The following is a 23,633-nucleotide window of genomic DNA, read 5'->3' as shown; positions in this document are numbered from 1 at the left end:
CAGGTACTGATGATATCAAAATGATGGACATGCATCCTTGAAACCCAGCACTCCTGTCCTCTTTGTAAATACATCCTTGAGCATCTTTGTAACAGTTCTCTTCTTCTCAATTGTTCTGTTTTGTTGTCTTTGGCCTTAGTGAGAATGGTCTTATGAAATGTCCTCCATCTAACACTTTTTAAAAAATTGCCTGCTATTTATTCCTGTGTTTAAATACCCATTGGTTCTTCACGTTCTAATGGCTGTGTTTGAGATGGGTTTAAATTTTCATGATAGGCATAAATAGAAAATGCACTGTATCCTTCTCTATTCTTCAAGGAAATTGGTTTTCATTACTATTTAAGGTTCAACTCTAGTTACTGCTAAAACAAACTCCTGCTTCTAGATTTAGAATTGAAATGCAAAGAAACACGAATTGAAATAATTAAATCAATTGCTAACTTTGACTATTTTACTGTTAATCTGTGTAGCCTTTATAGTTTCAGAATAATAACGTCCAAATGCATCTTAGCTGAAGTAATTTTTTTGCTTGAGATTCATTCCTTCTTCTCAGTACTTGGAACTAGGTCATGCTTGAGGCAGTTCATTTAATTTGTAAAGAAATTTCTTCTCTAAACTTTGTCCCAACGTTTACATGTGGATAGCTGAAATAATACGTTACTAACAGTTTATTAGCTTCAGCTGCCATTTTTCTCCTTTGGTATTATATGTTAAATACTTTTGATAATTTAGAGGCCATCATTATAGTCTGCCAAGTATACCTTCCAGATGGAGTGAATACACATGTAGTTTTGAAGTTAAACATAACAGCTGCTGTTTGGCTTGGGGAGTTCTGGATGCAGTGGGCAATTATTACTAGGTTTCTGTAGCTTTACTCTTCCAACCTTCTCTCAGACATCTAGTTCTCTTTCCCACTCACCATGAGTAGAATAGTGCCTGTTGTTCAGTTTCCCATAAGTTGAGCTGCCCTGTGCTGTGTGGGCAGTGTGGCATCTGATGCTTCCCAGCTTTTCTCATCCCCCTAAAAACCTGGCTGCTTTGTTTTTACCTCTGTCACCAGAAAGGAAGTAAATGGTGAACAAGGAATGTGTCCACAAATGCCAGGGATGCATGAAATTAGATTAATTAGCTACGTGGATAATGTTCTGAGCTAAGGAGGGGATCTGCTTTGAACAGAGGAAGATGGACAGCGGCAAGGGAAGCAGAAGAAAATGAGCTGGTGATGGCAGACATGACGGTTCTGTGTTGACAGTATTTGTTGCATGGTGGTACATTGTTTAGGGAAAGCCCACAATACCCAAAGTACTGTAGGAGGCATGTGGGAATATAGGGTCAGGACCCCAAGCTAATTTAAATTCTTAATTGCCTAGATTTTTCATAGGCCCCTAAGTGAAAATTAATCTTAACACAATCTCAGTCTAGCTGCCACTTCTCCTTTCAGGCTTCTGAAATTCTAGCTCTTAACTTTTCAGGTGCCCAAGCACAGTTTCTAGGGCAGAACTGCCTAAGCCATGTTTGTTGTTGAGCAGCTGGGCTCTTCCAACTCTGCCAGGGTTTACAGGCTGAGCACTCCTCCATCTGATATTCTGTTTGCGGTCTTGGAGCATGTTGTCTGTATTAGAGGACTCAAGATAAAATAGCACCAAAGTCACAGGTTCAATCCCCTGCATGGGCCATTCACTTAAGAGTTGGACTCAATGATCTTTGTGGGTCTGTTCCAACTCAGAATATTCTGTGATTCTGTGAAAATAGATACCACACCAGCAGTAGTTTCTACTGTAGTAACCTGTCGAAATACAGGAGGCACATTTGTGATTTTTTTCCTGGTTTTTAGCGCATTTCTTGGAGAAGTGCTTTCTTTTTGCAGGAACAGGACCTGAGAACACCACATACATTCAGTGAAGTGCTCAGCTTTTATGACTCCCAGTCTGACATTGTTCCTCCTCACTACACCATTTTTACAAAAAAATAAACAGCAGATCTTAAAGTGTAACATTTAATATCCTAGGTTCTTCTTGTGAGCCTCACCTATAGCCTTCCCTCCCAAGGACATTGTGACTTACAACGGATTGGGCATGGAAACCAGAGGAAATGGCTTCAATTTTGAATCTGTTATTGATATATCGACCCACAAACTGAGTATAATTTCAATGCTACAGGTGTACATTCACTGTATCTCTGACAACAGTTTAATTCTAATGGTTGGCTTTATTTTTGAAGCTTAATTTTTTAATTGGAGATCAAATCACTGCTGCCTGACTGAAAGCTGCTCTGATTTATGTAAGTGTGTAGCAGCTTTACTCAAGCCATTGGAATTGTACTGGGGCTGCTAAGAATGTTATCATCTTTAGAACAGTATAAACTTATTAGGATAATTGTTTGATCTTATAAGTGAATTCAGCAAGCTAAAATCACCCTTCTTCTAAAGCAGATAATTACATTAGGGTTAAAATAATTGATTTATTTGATAGTTATATCCTGGAGCCTGCCAGGATCCTGAGAGTACCTTTCTCCTTACTGCCTCGTTTTACTTCCTAGCATGAAAGTGATGGGACTGGAAGAAATGCGCAAGTTGCAAATGCAAATGTGCCACCACCTACTTCTCTGTTATTTATTGCTGTTTACATAGCAGCTCAGGTTTGTGTGACACATCAGGCAAGTAAAGCGTCAGGTTACTGCCTGACAGGATGGGAAGCCTGATTGTTCACCACCTGGCTTAGGCATTACTGCTCGCACAAAATGAAGGTGATGTGTGCGTAACCTGATGGCGGCAAATATAAATGCTTCATTCACCTACTCTTCATTAGATTTTTGCTTTATGCTGACTGCTCACAGAGGTATATCAGTGTAAAAGATGTGTGCTGTACCAGTTGTGGTCCTGGAACAGGAATCAAACATGATGAAAGTTTGCTTTTGTGACAGCAAAGGGGCGGGAGTAATAGCTTGCAGTTGTGGAATCCTTTTCAGAAGTGACATTTAGAAAGGCAAAATGCAAATGAAAAACAAGTGAAAATGTACAAGGAAGATTTTTTTCCATACCTCTCCTGTATTCCTTTATTTGTATATATATTTCCTCTTTAACTGTATTGGTTTTTCATTCCTCTTTGAATCTCAGATGTTTTTGAAAGTGTTTAAGGTCACCCAATGGCTCATCAATTCGCTATTGCTAGGTGCATCATACTTCACCTCAAGTCCCTTTAATTTTGTTTGATGCTTCAGCATACAGACAGTTATGTTTGCTCTACCTATCATTATGTCATTATGAATACTGGTTGAATATCAGGCCTCTTGTAAACGTGTTCATCCTTTAGACTCTCCTGAGAGTAGAGCACCTGTGTAAAAGACCCAGAGGGAGAGAGAAAAAAAGAGGAGGAGAGGCACCTTTGATCTATTCCTTGGAAGTTGAACCTCCCTAAACACCTGCATCTATCAATCAAAAACACTGTTTCTGATCAATCAGGCTACATTAGCTCCCTTTGATACAGGACTACTTATTTAAACATGGTGAGATGAAAGAAGTAATAAACACTAATCTGTTTGTTAAAACTTGACTTCTGGTGGATGATTTGGTAATTTTTGTTGGAAATTGAATTGTAGAAAATCATGTGAATGTGGCTAAATACAGCCTGGGAAATTGTTCCGAAAAGAATATATTCGATATCTTGGGACAAAAGTAAAACATCCTGAAATCTAGCAGTTGCTATGGAAATGCTTAAATTAAATGTAAAGCATGCATAAATTTTCAATATACTCATCACTTTGGGAATCGAGGACATATGTTAGGGGAAAAGCCATATACATGAAGACTAAGCAGAAGGTAAAACATGGGATTTTTTGTCTGTGGATCTGTGTTTATAATATTCCGCTGGCATATCTATACTTCATTTTGAGTGCAGAACAAAGCCCACACTTGAATACCAAAGTATTTCTATGCAAACCTCAGGACAAGCCAGGAACTTGGGTCTGAGCTAGTTGTGCCATGAGTACCCTGTGCTGTGAGTACCCTATATTCACTTGCAGCACTACAGCTTGGCCAGCTTTGGGCAAACAAGCTGAATATTGGGTCCTTTTTAGAAGGGTCCTGCGTACCACCATAGGAGATAACAATATGTGGTCAATTCTAGCTGACCCTGTGTGAAGCAGAGAGGACAAGATGAATTCCAGGGGTGCTTTGTGACCTCAGCTATTCCTTGGTTCTCTGAAGTTGGAAATACATGAATAGCTTGATATCTTGTTGTCCTTCCAAGAGTCTAAGCTAGAGATGTTCTTAAGAAGACATAGATATAAAGTGAAAAAGACAAGAAAGCTCTCTGGGTAAATTCCACCCCATTACCCCCATTCTCTGTGCATTGTCAAATTGACATAGACTAAGGATTTGAAAATATACTTCAAAAATTGCTAATTACTAACCAGACACTCTTTTTGCTGTACGAAGAAATGCCTGGGGGCAATGCCTTTTGCTAGTTGCTCAAGCTGTTGGCTGTGTAAGCTTTGTGTACTAAGGAGAGGACAGCACACCGTGGCTTTTCTCCTGATCACCTTCAAAAAGTTCTGTACTTGTTGCACATGCACATACCACAGTATTACAAGGGATCAATTGGATACAATGCCTCAAAGGCACTACCAAGAATGACTGGTGTTCTGTATTACAGCGCATGGGAGCAACCCTCACAAATCAGCCTTACCATACAAGGTGGTTTGACATAATTCAAAAAACGCAGATCAGGAGTGAGGGTATAGCTAAAAAAACCCTCCAGGTTTCTGTCTGTGGTGATGCTGACACAGGGAATGTCTAATCAGCCTGAAGACTGCAATTTACAGAAACATTCTGAATCTCTCTATATGCTTGAAAGATAGCTTCTGTAAGGTAGTTCAGTCTTCTGTTTTGATCTTCTTGTTAAATCATAGTTCAGCTTTCTAATGCAAATTAAAAGAGAAACTCTTAATCTTCAACTCACAGCTTCTTAAAAGTCAATTAAAAAAAAAAAAAATCATACCAGAGGTATGTCATATGAAACTATAGACATACAAACACACATGTACCTTTGGTAATCAAGTTACTCAGTTTAATGTAAATCTTGAAATAGAATATGAAAAAACTTCTCTCTTCAAGGAACTTTGTCTGCATCAGCATTTTGATTTGGGAATGCAATTCTGATTTAGTTTCGCTTTTTCAGTGAAACTGCATCAAGTGTACTCTAGAAGTGTCCCTAAAGTGCTCCATCCACTGGTGGGTATTAAGACCACAGGACTTTGAAATTATATGACTAGCCCAGGCATTAATACAGGTGGTGATTCAAAGTAGTTGCAGTTGCAGGAATCCTGTTATGCTTGAAAAATGCAAAAAATCACCAGTATAATCCTGCCTACACTCCAGTGAAAAATAAGGTGCCCATTCAATTCAGGGAAGGCATGTTGTATCTAGACTAGGCACTCTTCCCACCCCAGCAGCTGGGTGACAAAAATGAACAACTACAGCAATCAATTTTTAGTTATGGCTGCTGGATCCAAACCAATAATATGCTCTGAATTGCACTTTTTCACAGAGCTAGAAAAATAAACCCTTTAACAAAGACACATTAACCCTGCTGGACAGCCATGTTAACAGATAGATTTAATAACATCATATCTTGCTTGTTTGCCACTATCCATACACACAAAACAAATTCCTCTGCAAACAGAGCCTGCACCTGCCTGTCTTTAACAGCCATTTTAAACACTTTTTTTACAGATGTGAGTGTTCATCATTTGTTAAAAAATGGCATGGTGATGGTAAAAAAAAGCATATTCAGTCTTGTCCTTCATCTGTATATTTATAATTTCTGGTTTTGTTGTTTCATTTAGATAATGTTTGAAAGCTAAGGGTTGAAGATAGCCATTCACATGTGCAGATAACCCCACATCTGTTCTAGGAGATACCAGTAGGGATACTCTTATGTCCATATAGGCAGGTGTTTGATCGGGGAATTTCAGGTACATGTTTATATTAATTCTCCACCAAGTAAAATATTCTGGAAAAAAAATCCAGAAGCAACAAATGGTACCTCATGGATTTGATTTCAATCTGTATGCTACATACTGTGTGTTTGTAACCCATGGCATAGGCAAATGATTTTAGCCGTAGAGTTAGATGTTACTGGATTCTTTTGAGACTATTTTGGCAAACATAGAGAGAACAAGGAGTCATATTAAAGTCTATCACACGGAGAACAAGGTGTCATATTAGTGAAAGTATGTTGGGAATAGAAAATAAACTGTAACATCTGCATCTTAAAAAGAACATTTAATTAAAAAGAACATATTTACACGGCTAATATATATCAGAGAGACTTGGAGGAAGCTTCTTATTGCTTGTCACAAGAGATACTGATCCTTAGAGTTTGATTTGATTCACATGTGAGCAATGCATATCTCAATGTTTAGACTCATGATTGCTTGATTCATTCTAAATTGCATATTGTGACTATTATATATGGTACAGTATTTGAAAGGAATGTATTTAGAAATACTACATTGAAAATTGAAACCTTTTATTTAGTCATAATTAGCAGATATAGTAATCGAGATACCACATACTTTATTTCTTAAGGGGAAAAAAAGTATTCCAAGAAAAATAAGAAGTTAATATGCCTCCATAAAAACTTAAATGCATAGGGCCATATTGTGACAATTTGTTCATACACTACTAAGGTGCTATTTAACATGCAAATTGGATAATGTGAACTATTTTGGCTTTTGAAACACTAGATTACATTATTCAGGTAATTCCTATTCCATGGGTTGCCCAAATTACTACAGAAAAGAATTATTTGTGGAATCTGGTTCTATTTAATTGGAGAAGGCTATCATAGATTACATATCATAAACTGTACAGAATGGTTTCTTGTAAATTTCAACTGTGATAAAAAGTCCGGGTGAAAACTGTAATATTCTGAAATTTAAGGTAAGAATTTGTTTGGGGTTTTTTCCCTGAAAATAATAGTATGAATACTCCTTTGGTGGCTCTTTCAAATTTTTTTATAAACAATAAATATTCTAACCCCTAAAATGTATGCAAACCATGCTACATATTCACTATATGTTATATATAAATTTTGGTGTTTTGATTTTAACAGGTTAGCTAAATCATGGTCCACTCAAATTTTTTACATTTGTTCACCCCATTGAAGATATCCTAGCACTACTCAGTGGTGGATATACTCATCTATTCATAAATAAGTGTATGAAAAACTGTCGCATTTCTTTCTCTGTCCATTCATCCCTGGACAGTAATATTGGATGGATATTTTTCAATTTAATAAACATTTGTTTTGTTAAGTCAAGCTCAAAACAATGCATTTGTGTTTTGCCTCAATAGGAGTTCCTGTTTCTAAAACAGTAATACAGTTTCTGATTCCTATAGAGGTAGATTTCGTAGCCTTCAACAACCTCCTAAGAAAACAGTTTTCCATCTCTAACAAATAATTCCTATTTTTTTTTTTATTGAATGCCTCATGTATTCACAAAGTAATGTCAAGGTTATGGTTGGAATATCAGGCCTTGTTGCCATGAAAGCACACATTTACTTATACAAACACATTTAAAAAAAAATCACTTTTATAAAAGTTCATTAAGAGATACTCTTTTTTTAATATATTGATCAGGTTACAGAAAGAATTCTTTCTTATTTTTGGTGTGTATATGTTAACGGAGAGACTGTGTATGAAATTTATATTGAATCAGTTCATACCCCACTTGGTGCAGGGAGCGAGAGAAGGAAACGCTATTTAGAGGGAGCATGTGAACCTGTCCACTTTCCGCTTTAACTCCCTCTTCTCTTTCTCCTTAATTTGGCAGACAGAATGGACTGTGTTCACCACCATTTCCTTTCTTCCCCACAGTCTTCTTGAACCAAAATGTCTAATGTTTCAATCTTCTTCACTTTTCATATTTCCCTTGTTCTATCAGATCTCAGCATTTCTCCCAAGGTTTATTTCTATCCTTGATTTGTGAGATTCTTACTTAATTTCCTGATTAATTTAACAAAAATCTACTCTGCTGTATAGAGAATCAAGTGATCGAGAATTGTCACCACTGACCCTTTTTCAAGCCTCAGATGAGTTGTGAACACCAGCTCAAGCTTCAGTTTCTCAATGGTAAGGAAAGCTTCTTCCAGCAGAGGAGCTAAGACATCTAAGCTTGCTGAGCTGGATCATTTTGCTCTTACCATAGCTGCTCCAGAGATCCTCAGTGTGGATTTACTTCAGGGAAGATCAACTAAGAGCTCTGTAGCAGAACATTCTGCATTTTCATCAGCTTCTCAGAGCTCATCAGTGAAACTGAGATTTCCTGGGGCCATACTGCTACTGCTTACCCAGCTATTCAGACTGGTCCTGCTCCAAGGAGTCCTATAGCACTGCCACACACAGCCCAGTGCAAACTGCCAGAAAGTCACACCTCCCACCTCTCCTAAAATCTTGTCACACTGCTACCTTTAGGGGGATATGGTGACAGCATTATAATTGCTCAGGTAGCTCAAACAGAAGAGGTTTGTTCAGGAATGTGTGACAGGCTAGTTAGTGGCTGTAGGTGGATATTGCAAAGCAGGTGAATGCCAAGTCAGAAAACCCAAGTTGACACCAGCCATCACTGTTCAGAAATGTGCTACTTCTCCTGCCCTCGTGGTAATAATGCCTGTCTCCCTGTGCTTATCTTGTCATCTGATGGTCTCAGTGAGCAGTGAAAAGTGGCATCAAGAACAAAGGCATCAATCCCTTACTGTTTCTCTTCAATGCCTTGATCTCAGAAATTAAAACTTGGGTGTAAATGTAAGCTGTCAGGGGCTATGCTGAGAAAGAGTTTTTGATGGCTTTCATGACAGCTTTGGAAATGCTCTGGAAGAATTACACGTGCTCACCTGCTAAAATAAAACTGCAATAGGGATGCAGTAGGCAATGGACATCGCTAAAAAAATAACAGGATGAATGATAAAGTTGCTAAGTACACTCCATTAAAAAAAATGATAGATAGATTCAGAGGATGATGGAAGCACTTTACCACAGAAATAACCACCTCAATAAATTCTTCAGGTCCAGTAAAGATTACAAGCTTTAGTGCCAGTACTGGAACAATACAGTTTCCTGAAACATGCTGATGCCTGACACAGTATGATACACCTCTACTAGGAAGATGCTTGTAGGTAAGATCATTTCTACCTACCAGGACAGCTTCAAGTGCTCATGACAAGTGAAAAAATGTATAGCTATAGATATACACTGTATATTTAGTTATAGAAAAAAAATATAAAAATGCATCAGAGAATAGTTACAGATCAGTGTTTCCAATAAATTCTTTAGTTTGAAAGTCAACATTTTGTCTTGAATTCTAATGCAAGAATTCACTGAAACAAAACTCTAAAAATAAGCAAATGTACTGCTTTTGTCAAGAAGATTTAGGAATTGCAAAGCAGAGTATGTTCAGTGTTATCTGCTTGTGCTACATATATATATCAAATATGTTTCAAAAACAAAAAAAAACTGTATGATTTGGAATTTAATGTAAAAAAAAATCTATGGAAATATGAAATGGATTTTATGGTTGCTAGGTTTTGTTTCACATTGACTTGCTTTATAAACTGAAAATTCTTCTGTTGTATATCAGAGCAAAGGACCTGCAACATTTAAAGTAAGTGGTAGACTTGTGTTAAATCAAATCTGGTCTGACAGATGCTGAAAGAAGATAAATTATTTAAGAAAAATGTTGCATAAAAGTTTTACTGAACTGAGAGAAAGAAAAAATTCCCATGGCTACCTACGTTGCTCTGAATAACGTCAGTAGAAATAGTGACACCAAAATATCTATTTGTAGAAGAAAGGCGTAATGGAAAAATCAAAAATCCCTGTAACTGCTATTCTTTTTGTGTTTTGGGGGCATGTAACTTTCAAGCTACCTTAGTGGAACTATTATGGGTTCCTACTCATGCCAAATATTCATATGAAGTCAAAAGACGTATTGGTGAATGAGATCTCAAAATTATCTTTTTTCTTTTCTGTAGCTTTTAAACTATCTTCACATTTGTCTATCCATTTAGAATAAAGAGAAATTGGGACATTTTATGGCATCTGTGATTTCACATATATATATGTTGGTCTATCCTGACCTTAGGTATTATGATGGTATTAATACTGGATATGTCTTCAGGGCTTAGCATGCTCCATTTCAGTCTTCAGGAAACATGCTGGTCCAATGATCCATTGAAGACCAATAAAACATGTTAATAAAGACAAAACATGTCCATGGTGAAAAACATGTGGGTGATCAAGGACTAAATGAAGAGTTTATTGGGCCAAAATCTGTAAATACCAAGATAGGAACAGAATTTTGTTATGTAGCCTTTCAAGTCAGTAGACAAAACATAGTAAGAACTAAGGGAACCTTATTCATTTTAGACATAAGAACAAAAATTAGGTCCTTTTTTTTGCAGTCAACAGAATTGGCTCAGCAAGAGCTATATAAGTTCATTGTCACTGAATGTTTTTTCTAAAAGAGATGTTTTATTTCAAACTTAAGTTAATGCAATAAAAATCTATATACTGTGTTTTGCTGAAGATAAGACAGTTAAGATGGTATAATTTAACTGTAATGTCAATACAACCATGAAATACTAAGCCTCACTTCAGAGTCTTTCTTTAAGGTGGGAAAGACTAATGATATTCTTAGATTTAAGATTCTGAGAGTAATTTTAGTATGTTGAGGCCTACATCTTTCATACCTGAAGCAGGACTCTACCAAAGATGAAGGCATACTTTGTGTGCCTTTAATCACCTGTCGTGGCCTCCAGTCTGTAGGCTTTGCTGGCATAATTATGCCAGTAAAAGTTGTAAAGCTGTGTGGTTCATTCATTGGTGTCACTGCTCTGATACAGGATCAGTTATACTAGCAAGTGTGAACATTCAGAGGTAATTTTCAAGATAGTGGATTTGCAATCTTATTGCTGATGATATTCCTTAATTTAAGTATTGAGATATTTTTCTCAGAAAACGTAGCGTAGTTGTAAGATTTATATACTTGTTAAAAAAAAAGGCGATCTCAGTCAGTTTCCTCATGCAAAATTATTTTGGTAGAAAAGTACTAAAATGTTCTTGTTGACCTTTGTTAACTAAAGAACATCTCTTTTTAATTCAGCATGACCTTTCTTCTCAAAATGGAGTTAGGTTATATCAAAGAAGGTTAGCAGTTTTAAAAGGTCAAAATCAAATCTTTTGAAGTAATCAAAATATTTCTGTTGACTTGACCTTTATTGATTTATTCATTCACCCATTGTTTGGTTGAAAAATGTACGTAAAAATGTTTATATCTGATACATTTCTAGTGTTGCAAGGTGGAAGAAAAAAATTGGAATCTTCAAAATTATTATGAAAGACAAATATTTTCATGTACTTCTGTATATTAAGATGCACCTTACATTTGACTGTCAACAAGAAACTGGGAGTTGATTTAAGATGGCAGCTTTTGTGATGGAGAAGTTGAATCACCTAATTTTAGACAGACTTTGGAGGAGATGTACATGCTTCTGCTACAACTATCATGATGTAATTATGGGAATATACTTATTGAGCTAATCTTAGCATTTAGAAATTAAAAATTTCACTCAAAATTTTTGAAAACAATAGAAAGACCTGACAGTGATAAAAATAACAGAAAATCCTCCAGTAGGTTAGTGGACCACCATCTTACCATTTTGGAGAATATAAAAGAATAACTGAGGAAGTTAAAATATTCCTTAATTTAAGAAATAATCCTTTTTTTATTTGCCCCTGCCCAGAAACTATTAATTTACCAGTGACTGCACAGGGTGATAGTGTCACCAATGATGTTTGGCTCTGAAAATGTCATACAACCCCCCATTATGCTTCTCTCTTCTCCCGCACCTCATCTGTATCTTTTTTACATCCTCTTAAGGAATGGATTTTTCACTTTCTGCAAGAAGTCAGCATCCATTTGTTGCTGTTGTCAATACAATGCAAATAAGCATAGTAACAAACATTATCATAAACCATAGATCAAAAAAACTGTAGCATTAACCAGAAAATATAGGATGATCATAGAGGTGAGATTGTTGCCCTCCTTGACCTAAATAGCTGGGCACAACAGAGGACCTGAGCATTTTTCTTACAGGAAAAAGTAACTGATGATAGATTCTGCTTGTTGTTGGTTGCAAATCTGCCTTACTTACAGGAACGGTGTTAAATCCTGTTTCTCTGAGTGCCACAGAAAGGATGGTAAGTCATATCCTTGCTTACAACCCAAAACCTACCCACTAGCAAAAAGAGCCCCATTATCTGCGAAAAGAGCCTCTTCCTTGGTTCCATCTGGGACCACCCAAACAGTTTGCCCATGGCTGTCCCCTGTGGTTTGGCTCTACTCTTCTCCTTTATGCATTTGCCATGCTTCCACAAGAAAGCTGTCTGTTTCCATTACCATAAGCAAGGAGATATTGAATTCCTTCAGTCACCAGAAGGAGTGACTGGCGTGGCCTCCAGCATAGCTTGAAATCTAGCTAGGAAAGGAAAAAAAAACCTAGAAACAACTACCAGTCTGGCTTGTGAGACACAATTCTGGGCAGCTTCATGGGAAAGGAGGAGAAAATACTCATACTCAGTTTGTGAAGTTGATACCAAGAAGAGCACATTTCTGGAAGAATCTGTGCAGCGCAAGAGGGTCTGGATAGTGAAAAAGGTCTTCATTCCTCTGACCTACTTTTCTTACACATCTTAGCCCTTTGCCCTCCCTTCAAAGAAAAGCATGTGTTCTACTGCTGAGAATACTTTATTAAGTCTTTGTAACACTTGTCCCTCTGCCTTCATGCACGTACATGGAAACGTTTCATTATCCAGTCACTAGATATGCAATTGGGGCAACATTCTCTGAGGAAATAATATGATGTGAAATTTCTACTGAAGTGATAGCTGAGTGGAGTGGGAAGACTCAGTCACAGTTGTTTGAAACACTCCATGATACAAGCCCATTTTACCTTTTCCCTTTCATTTCCTAGTCTACAGTTGTTCGCAGGGATCACAGGGTTTCTTTACTCAGTCAAAACTACTATTTTGCATTTTATGTTAATGAAAATAAATGAAACTGCTTGAACTAGGGGATGGTCTTAATAAAAATAGCAAGAAATCTCTGGGAACCTTTTGGCTTTCAAAAACCAGTTTCATCTAAACAAAATGAACCACCACAACAGGAAAATAAAGCTCATTAAGTGAAGTGATGTTATAAATAATGCTGATGGGAGATTTTTCTATAAGTAAGTGTATGGACAAATTCACTATACGAGAGCTTATAAATAGCTCTCCTGGCATTTTATCATCTTTAAATCATGTTAATTTACAGTATGTATGCTCACTGATTTATGGAATTATTTATACAAAAGACGGATGGGGACCTAAAAAGTGAGTTTCTTTTAAATATATTGCAGAGTGATATCACTGTGTCTGTATTACCAAACTTTATTGTTTTGGGATAGTAGGAATTACAGTGGTTATCTTGGACACTTTGGGGTTTTTTTCCTGTCTTTCTTTGCTCCCATCCACTTGGAAGTTTAGACCTGGATTCTGTATATGTAACAAGCTGAGTAATGTAAAATAGCATTGTCAATATCCTTGAAGCCCCCAGTGTATTATTTCTTTTTTCCTTGACTTACATGGTGCATCTTTTTTATTCTTTAGAAAACCAAATTGAGAAAAATGACTGGATAAAAAATAAGAATATATATATTGATATTCTGGCAAATGTCATTTCATTGTGTCATGATTTCTAGGTAGCCAGCCATTACAGAGTTACTGTTCCATACTAAAATACAACTTAGAATTAATTTTTTTTTTTAGAAATTAAAATATAAACAGGATTTCTTTTGAATTGTGGGAAGAGTTTAGCTGTTGAAGTTTTTATGCAGCCAGATAATGCTTAAAATCCAGTCCATTGACTCAAGTGGGGTGGGAAGAAAATGACTGAAGCAGAAAATGCTCTGTAATCCCCCTGGACAACCTAAAGATATCCTTTAGTTCATGTCACAGGGACAAGGGGTGTGCATTCAGATCTACGTGCATTCAGATCTTCTGTCCTGAAACACTTCATACCTCAGTTCTTAATCATTAGAATGTCACAGAAAAGTTCAAACTCCTCAATTAATCTGGTCGCTGGACTGTAAGAATTCAGTAATAGTTTTGTACTTGGCTGAGCTACTACATAATATACAATGTGATTTGTAATGTATCTGAACGCAAATTTAAATATGAACAAACAAGCTTTTGCTCTACCAGGTTTTTAATTGGAAGATATTCCAAATGAGCTACCCCAGTTTAGTATTACACTTCCTAATTTGCATTAGTGGAAACTATGACTGCACAACAGAAAAAATATATGAAACAAAATGGATCCATTTCCTGGAAAATCTCTTTTTCACATCACAGTTGTTTTGCTGTAAAAATGCCTTCAAATTATTAAGTAATTGGAAAGTCAACAGAATCTGATCCTTCTTTTTCTCTTTTCATCAGTAATTAAGAGCCTAGCTCTCAATTTCACACTGCATGCTCAAACTGTTTAAATCTGTTTGTGGAACACCTTTACAGAACTTATAGAATAAGCCAACTATAATTATCCTTAAATAAAAAAAAAAAAGTTAATTTAAGAAGTAAGGATGATCTTCTAATTTAGCAAAGTCTGAATTTTAAGATAAGGAATCACATTTGAGCTCCATATGACTGTTAAATGTGCCAAACTAAAAATGCCAGAGTTATCTAATGCATGCTGGTTCAATTGAAACCATTTAAAGGGAAGATAAAACAGACACTGGGATGGTATATGAAGACCATGTTAACAGTGTGACAGGAGAGTATGATCCTGTGTTTTCCTGTGCTATGGGGACTGTACAGTTTATTTTAAACCTAGTAAACAGAAGCTGCAACTATTTACCTTATGTTCCACATCCATCTCCGGAAAAGTCTGGGGCCTAATGTTCTGATTCTCTCACTGATGAAACTACAGCTTCAGAAATGGCACAGTGTCACACCAGAGATCTGCAAGGTTTCTTCTCATGCGTGCTGAGAATGACCACCTGCAAGCTCTGTCACACAAGCAACACCACAATTTTGTAAATAGAATCATCTACTATACTGGCCAAGGGACCTGAAGAAGTGACTGTGTAGAAGAAGTACTTTAGGAAGGTCAAGGACTTTTGAATACCATGTACTAGCCCACTCTGTTCTTCCTGGACATTTGCTGGAGGAAGTTTCCCATGGAACATAGACCCTTTTAAGACCTCTATGGAGCTATAGAAAAGGAATGGCTATAAAGAATAAATAAGTCAAAGGTACATTAACCATCATACAAATATCTCCCTTTTCCAGGGGGATTTTGGCTACTATAGTAGCCACTAAGAAATTATAGTTATAGAATAAAATAAAATAAAATAAAATAAAATAAAATAAAATAAAATAAAATAAAATAAAATAAAATAAAATAAAATAAAATAGATAAGAACTGTTTCTATATGGATCATATAGCATCATCGTGCCCGGAAGGCACAGGTGCCTCAGACTGTTTTACCCTGTCTTCCCACATCTGAGCTTAAGACAAGGAATTCATTGAATACATTTGTTTATTCAAGTGGAACCATATTCTTAAAGGAAATGGACATAACCGTTCAATTAAAATGGCATTTGCACTTAAAGCACTGTCTTTCTGCCTCCCTAACACAGGACACTCTGAAAAACAACCTAAATCAAGCCTGTAGTTTGGTATTGCAATCCATACATACATGAAGGAAACAAGAGTCTCGGTGCTGCTCAGTTATTTGGAGGGGATGTAGGAAGGTAGAAGACACTCAGCAGTCTCTGTCATCACAGGGTCTCTCCTGCAAATTTCCCTGATGGTTCCAGGTAGTTTTAAACTTCACTCTTCATTCTGGCAATACCCGTCTAAGCTGTTGCTCACCTGTTATGATGAGGATTTGCCAGCCCTCCAGGCAGACTGAAGAGCAGAGGCCTACAGAATTGATTAATAATAGTTTAAACACACACACACAGAGGATATAAACTTTCTGTGGATAATCTGTTTACCGGTTTGGGTTGCTTCCTAGACCTAGCTGATCTCATGTAAAACAAGCATTTTACTGGTGATGATACACAACTCTTGTATGAAGTGAACAGATTAAACTATTTATGTTCAACTGCTGAAAGCACTTCAGAAATTGATGTCAGTGTCAGAAATCTTATTAGGTTTCAGAAGAGGTAGGAAAGCTTTAGACTAATCACAAGGCAGAAGGTCTTCAGGCTTTTGAGAATGACATCTGAAGGGCATTGAGACTGTTTTCTATAAAAGGAAAGGGCAAATTTCCAGTACATATATAATCACTGGTAGCATTTATGTTGTCATCCTCTCTAAAGCAGTAACAAAGTGCACAAATGGTGGATGATTAGAGAGGTCAGTCAAGTGTCCCATTCAGCTGTAATTGTAGAGTTTTTAAAAATTCTTTTGACATCAGAAAATATCATATTTTTTTTAACCCAGCTTTTTGCTATGATTAGTTAATTCATGCAAAATCAGTGAAGAAACAGAATGGCAAATTAAAAACAGTATAACAGGAATGTCATTTTGCAGTAGCAATAAGTAATCAGCAAAATCAGTTCACTGTAAAATTATTGCTACCTGTCGATGTTTAACTCCACATGCACAGAACTTTGGCAAACTTTTGTTTAAAATACCACCACCTAGCAGATCTGGAAATTGTTTTGAAAAAGTGCTGCCCCATGTACACTTTTGCTAATGCTGCAATCATTATCCTCTTTCCCTGGTACAACTAGAGCACTTCACAAGATTTCCCTGTCTCCCAAAGAAAATCTAAATACACTGTTTTATTTAATTAACATAAATTTTAAACTATCATGCCTCACAAAATCTGACAAACTTCCTACAAAGGAAATGATGGTTTTTCTCTAATAGTATTTGAAAACATGTTATGTTTTCCATTTCATCATTTTTCTGCCTGGGTCTTTAAAGAGAGTTTTTGAGTAATGAATGGGCATATGCTTTCCAATTTTGAAGCAAATTAAATTAGAGAATACCCACATAGGTAAAATAAAAATATAATCTGTCACAGATCAAATAGCAGTTTTCATTTCAATAATATTCTTCGAAACAAGGAATTATTCCAGTTACTTATAGCTGGTTAAAAGTGGTGGAGTCCCTCAGTCCAAGTGTGACTGGAGTTTTCAATCCAGGAACAAGTGAAATGAACCACATGACATTGTCCATTGCACCAGGTGGAAGTCTAAATTATTTATACACTTTCTTGTTTCAGAAAAGGATGAAACCGAAATAGAAGGATTACATGACAGGAGTGACATGGAACTGGGGAAACAGAGAGAGACTCTTGTGCTGACTCATCAGTGTGAAGGAAAAAATAAAAACAGTTTGATGACAACATCCTTAAATTTTATGTAACTTCCATAATTCCAGACCATGAGGGATGAAGTTGTTGACAGGCTTAGGTGTAATTTAGAATTTCAGAAAAATTACTCTGCTGTACAGTCCTGTTCACACATCAGTTACATATTCAGAGCTCTATGTGAATGATTTGTCCTGTGAACTTTACTTCATAATAGAAAGAAATTATGTTGAACATAACAGGTTGTAACTTTGATGTGAAATGGTGCTTTCAGTGTACCTACAATTTAACATTGGGTTTGTGTCATTGATGATGGAGAATAAGGGAGTTCAACTGATCCCTAGACAAACATTTGTAACATCTTAAATGTTGTGGATGACACTTAATGCTTACAGTCATTTCAGTTCTTCAGCTAATGGTTGTTTGCCTGCCATCAACAACCATTAGGATGGAGTCTCTCTGGGAGACTTAATATTGCTGCCTTCAGTTTTATCTTATTTTATTTTGAGACATCTTTTTTCAAAGAGCTTTATTTTGCTGTTCAGGTTTTCTACAGAAGTCCAGGATAGGAAAAGGTTTTGAATGTTAATGTCTTGCCTACTGAAGGATTTGCAAAGAAAATTGGGAATTCTTTGACTTTGCAGTGCATAGCACAAGATTGTTTGGGTTTTTTCCACCACCATCTATCTACTTATTTGTTACATTGTTTTTTTACAGTATATGAGGTATGGGGCAGTGCCTCACATACAAAAATACCAATGGAAGAAAGTGAGATGCAGATTAATGCTGTGACCACTGAAATCCATGGCAAAAGTCATGCACCATCAGAGGCAGCAAAAATAAGCTTTAGGAAATTATTCAGATCCTTCCAAAGTCCTTCTACATACAATTCTACATTTCAGTTAGTAAAAACATTAATTTTCTTATATAATAATCATTATACTTCTGTATGACACATTTTACACATATTGTTCATCAAAAAGGAAATTTGCAAAGCCCGCTGAGACAACCAGGTACAGAAAGTTATGTCTGGGTTGATCTTAGTTTGGCTGAAGTTCAGATCCAGTGTTTCAGAGTAGAAAGGAAAAATAGCTTTCAATATTGTGTAAAGCACGACAGACTGCAGGTACACATGTCTCAGAATAGCCAACAGGAGTGTTCTGTGGCATATAAGTAAAACAAGATCTCTTAGAATCACATACAAGAAGGTCCTTGTGTTTTTATACAACGTACGTCATTAACAAACAGTTTAACAGTTTGACCAGACCCTAATATATATTCTAATTGCACACAGAATAGTAGTTAGTACCCTTTTGCTCTGTATGTTCTTTCCCTTGTTTAAAAAATAAAAAAAAGGTGAGGAGGACAAGGGGTGGTTCTTGAAGGTTTTTCTGAGTCTTCATACAAACAGTCCTGATAGTATCCAAATCCCCTTGACTCTGCAATATTATACAATCTCCTTTTCAAAATAAATGAAAAGCTACAAAGCTTCCAGCAGTATTGCATTTTTTATAGGCATTCCCTGGCTCTAAAGGACTTTTTTTTTCTATTTTTATGATTTATGCTCTCTTCTAAGCTACTATTGTAGTTTCCACAGTAAATGGTCTTTGATTTAGCTCATGGTTATCAATGAAAAAACACCTGAAACACAGCAATGTTTCATACATTGTTTATCAGCCATTTGCCAGTGACACAAGAACCATAGGTGAAAGATGAATTTAAATACATTCATTTTCATTCCTGTGCTTTCAAGCTGTTTGCCTTGTAGAAAAATTAGACGTCCTAAAACTGATAAATGTGACTGACAGTGTTAAATACAGAGTGACTTCAGACATTTTCTTTCTGTTTTGCAGTAGATGTGACCTCACCATGTGATAGCTGTCATGCAACTGTTTCCTCAGATCCTTGTTTTTCACCGTATTTCTCTGCAGGTTCACGGGTCTGCACTCATCACAAGTTATTTTAAAGTTGTCCACTCTGTATTCTACACATCCTCAATCTACTGAAAATAGATTTAAGATCCACTGAGGTGTGAATGCGAAGGGAATCTGAATCCAAATATTTCATATTTTATTTTTGCAGCCGGACCCTGCAGGCAGAGATATCTCCATCCGACCCATCTTGGAGCACTGCGAAAACACCCACATGACAATTTGGCTTGGGATTGTCTACGCTTATAAAGGGCTGCTGATGGTAAGCATAGCTTTTTCTGTACAACACAGATTTCAAGCTGTTATTTATGATAGGCATGAACTGAATTATATTTACTTTCCTGATGGCTGGGAGTGAGTTAAGACTGCATTGAGTACAACTTTTATAATCAGATCTGGTCTAAAGTTCATCGGGGAATAATATGTGGATATATGCATGCATAAAATAAATAAGACATTAATAGCACTTAAGTGGAATACCATAAATATACCATGAACCAAGAAATTCAATAATGAAAAGATGGGTCTATAAATGAGGCAACTTTGTAAATAAAGAGGCCAAATCATCTGAATTCCTGTAGGTTCTCCAAAAAAGTAGGATGAGATTGTTCTAGGTGTTTGCCTCTGAGTTGAAAATGTCCTTCAGGAATAGTCACAAGATACAAGATTAATTTGGGGCCTGAATGAAAATAACCCTTTTATCGCTGAGGCCCATCTCCACAAAAAAGTTTAGTTACTAAAACAGACCTCAGGAACCAGGAACCCTGAAGCTTGATAGTTAATTAAAAAAAAAAAAGAGAGAAATTGTAAAGATGACTATTAGTGATTAAAAGCTCCCAAGCCTGAAGGTTTTGAAAATATCTGATTTTGACAGCACTGACCAGCAGAACACCTATCTTGAGTTGAGCCCCATCTGGATCCTAAGCCTAGATAAACATTAGTCTACACTGCCCAAAGGATTCAATCTGTTCTGTGAATTTGTAGCGTGCTAGTTCATTAGGACATCCATGAAAGACTGGATTAGCTGCTTCCACTTGGTGTGGTTGGTGCTGCTGCCCAGGGCTAAGCCAGGGAGACAGAGCTGCTGGTGCCTGGACTCCTCCTCTTCTTTCTCCACTGTGAATGACTGCTCCATCGAGTCCTGCTGCTTTTCATGCTGCTTTTTTCAGGCTGAAAGCTCTTTAAATACCCAATATAGGGTTCAACAGGGATGGATGAATTCTGAACAGTTGTTTTGTCATCAGACTGGTCTGCTGGGGTGAGCTTTCAGGCAAAAAAGGCACTAGCACCAAGCGCTTGCAGCTCCCAGGTGAGAGCTCTGATCCTGGAGCTATTAGCCAAAAGGAATCCTTCTCATATTTCCATTTAATAATTACTTTTTTTAAAAACCAACTTTAGGTGTAGATTCTTCTTTTTCAGAGAATGTCCAAGCAGGCTGTGAAATCAAGAGCTAGGACATACTTGATCCCTCCAAAGGGATCAGGAATTAGGATAGATTCCACACCTCAGCATGTCTTACTGGGCAGCTCTGAGTGGCTCTATTCACAGTAGCCTCAGCATGTAGCACAGAATTGCTTGTCTTGAAGGCAAGGAACCAGAAGTTAGGAGCCATGACATTGACCAGCACTGGGGCCACAGTTTTACAGTAAGATATAATTGTCCTTTGGCATAAAACATTATTCTTTATGCAAAAAGCACAGCACACGACCCAAAATTGTACCTGAATATTACATGTTCCTTTGCACACCAAGGAACTAGTCCAGCTCAAAACAGATTGCTGCAAACAAAAGGGAGCAAGGGCTCCTTCAGGCTGTCAAAGCTGTCATACCCCTCTGCAGGGCCCATCTACAAAGACTTTTGTGGAGCTGGGAGCTTCTGAAATTCCTACTTATATTTCTTTGTTTGATTCTTCCTAGTCTGAATAATGCCAGTTTCTGATTTTGTCTCTTTTTTAAGACAAATCTTCCAGAGGTATAGTTAGACTGGAAAGCATAGCTTTAGTACTCAGTTGTTGGCAAGTTATTTGACTTTATTACAATATTTGCATACTTTGTGCTGGTATCTGTTTGGTCTGTTTGGCCTGTTGGATCTATTGGGTCATTGATTTATCTTCAGGGATGAAGTTCTTAACTTTTCATCCCTTTTCTAGTATACTACTTTACTCATGGTTTGACATATCTGCCCTTCCCTTAGGAGGGCAAATTTAATTTTACAAGATTTGTCTTAGATAATTTGTTAAAAGGAAAAAGTTTTTCCTGCTTCTGTTACTTTCCAATCCCCTTGTATAGAAATTTTAAACAGTTCATTTTGCGTTTTTCCAGTTAGAATTTACCAGTGTTTCTTATACAATTGCTTAAGGCATTTTTGTCTGTGAAAATGTTTGAAAAGTAACCAAGTAAATGTGCTTATTTTTCTAAGGTCATGTAAATAAACAAATCAAATTAAAATCCCTTTAAAAGTACTCAAGGACTCAAACAAATGGTAGAGAGGTTTCTGTTTGGATTGGTTTGGATTTGGTTTTTTGGGTTTTTTTGTAAAAATAACTTCATTAATGTTTTTGATTAAAAATTAGGAAGGGAAAATAGCGGCATAAATTTTTAATTTACATTCTCAGGCACTTTTCTTTGATGTTTCAAGTTTGAGTTGTGTTAGACAGTAACCAAACTGCATTGGTTCTCACTAGTCTGTCACCCTAGATTCATTTGTCAACATATATGTTGGACTATTTTCTATTCTCTTTAAGTCTGCAAGCATCATTTGCAAACTTATTTTGCAAATGCCATTACTTGCTATACTTATTTCAGGCACAAACTGTTTGATAATCAGCAGTGAAATATACACTTTTTATTACTCCATTGCCCTCTTATCACACAAATCACTGCATGAGAAAAAGGAAGATATTCATCTGAGTCATTTCAATAATTGTGATGGTGAGTGACATGAGGACAAGAGAATTGATGCGTTTTATCTCATCCCCAAAGGTGTTTCTGTATGCCACACATAATTTGCCTTCAGAACAAAAAACAGAACAAAGTTTACCTGATACAAGATTGTGTGGTTTGTAATAATGAAATATTTATATCTAATTTAACTTGCTATATACTAAACATCTAGTATTGCTCATTACAATTAGCGAAGCAATATTTAAGGTGAAATGGCTTAATGATATGCTTGGGCCAAAATTATTTACCATGACTTCTTGTCTCAAAATGGGAATTCAAAAAATGGGGTTAGCCTAAAAAAAACTTTTCTTTTGAAATACGAAGCAATACTGTCCATTCTGATATTTTAAATGCACTGATGCAGTGAATAAATCACTCAGGGTAGGGTAGAGCACAGAAGGGCGGGAAAGGGCAGGGAAGGCAAGGGAAGGCAAAATAAGGGAAGGCATTACTCGCCAGGATGCACCAGATCCCTCTATATTAAAGTAAGCAAACTTTAAAAGTCAGATTCACAATTCTTCAATTGCCTTTGAGGGGATGTGAGGAAATGCTTGCTAACTGCATGAAGGCTTCTCAGTTATTGGATTCATATTCCTCAGGACTGGTGACTAGAGAATAATAGGAAGGTGATCATCCTAAATCTTGCCTTTACCATTGTGTAAGTCTTCTTAATGACCAATTTATTAGTCTTCTCAAATTCCCCCATATTTACGGGATTCCATGTTTTCTCCCATCTCAGGTTCAGCTCCTAAAGGCTACATACGAGTTCAAGGTCTCTCTGCATGTACATGTTGACCATCACAGAATCAATTAGGTTGGAAAAAACTTCTGAGATCATTGAGTCCAACCTATGACCAAACACCACCAAGTCAAATAGACCAGTTGCATGTCAACTAGTCAATTCTAGTATGTCAAGCTTTTGATTTCTGATGATATAGACATAGTTGAAAAGTACCTTTTTTTCATACATTCCAAAGGATGATAGAAAACACACCATCTTAAACTTGTCAGTGATGTGTTGTTAGTGAGTGCACTAACATATTTCTGAGGGGTATGAGTTATTTTTCTAATCTCAGCCAGAACAATACTGTATTAGACTCCTCTATAATGCTTTGCTTATTAATCACACACACTAGTCTTGTCTACTATTTGATTCCTCTCTTCCTGATAATGCTTTTGATTAACATTAGACTCAAGGTGTACATATGTTGGAAGTTTTATTTTGTCTCTGACAAATTATTACAGGTATGTTATTAAGCTACTGAGAAACAGGCTTTTGCGGCAAAGGTGTGTTTTCAGCTTGACTGGTACTCTCTGTATCAAATCCTACTG

General features: G+C 36.6%; 1 protein-coding gene across 2 annotated transcripts in view; it reads left to right on the top strand.

The window, feature by feature from the left end:
• GABBR2 (gamma-aminobutyric acid type B receptor subunit 2) overlaps nucleotides 1–23,633 on the top strand; it is a 471,997-nt gene that overhangs the window by 410,881 nt on the left and 37,483 nt on the right. For both annotated transcript variants that reach the window (XM_032696868.1, XM_032696875.1), the window contains exon 14: nucleotides 19,511–19,621. In XM_032696868.1, coding sequence (XP_032552759.1) covers nucleotides 19,511–19,621 — 111 coding nt within the window. The remainder of the gene's footprint in view (nucleotides 1–19,510; nucleotides 19,622–23,633) is intronic.

This window comes from Chiroxiphia lanceolata, chromosome 1, assembly GCF_009829145.1.
Source record: "Chiroxiphia lanceolata isolate bChiLan1 chromosome 1, bChiLan1.pri, whole genome shotgun sequence".
Taxonomy (NCBI): domain Eukaryota; kingdom Metazoa; phylum Chordata; class Aves; order Passeriformes; family Pipridae; genus Chiroxiphia; species Chiroxiphia lanceolata.
The sequence above is the reverse complement of the archived record's forward strand: the minus strand, read 5'-3'. Positions and strand labels throughout refer to the sequence as shown.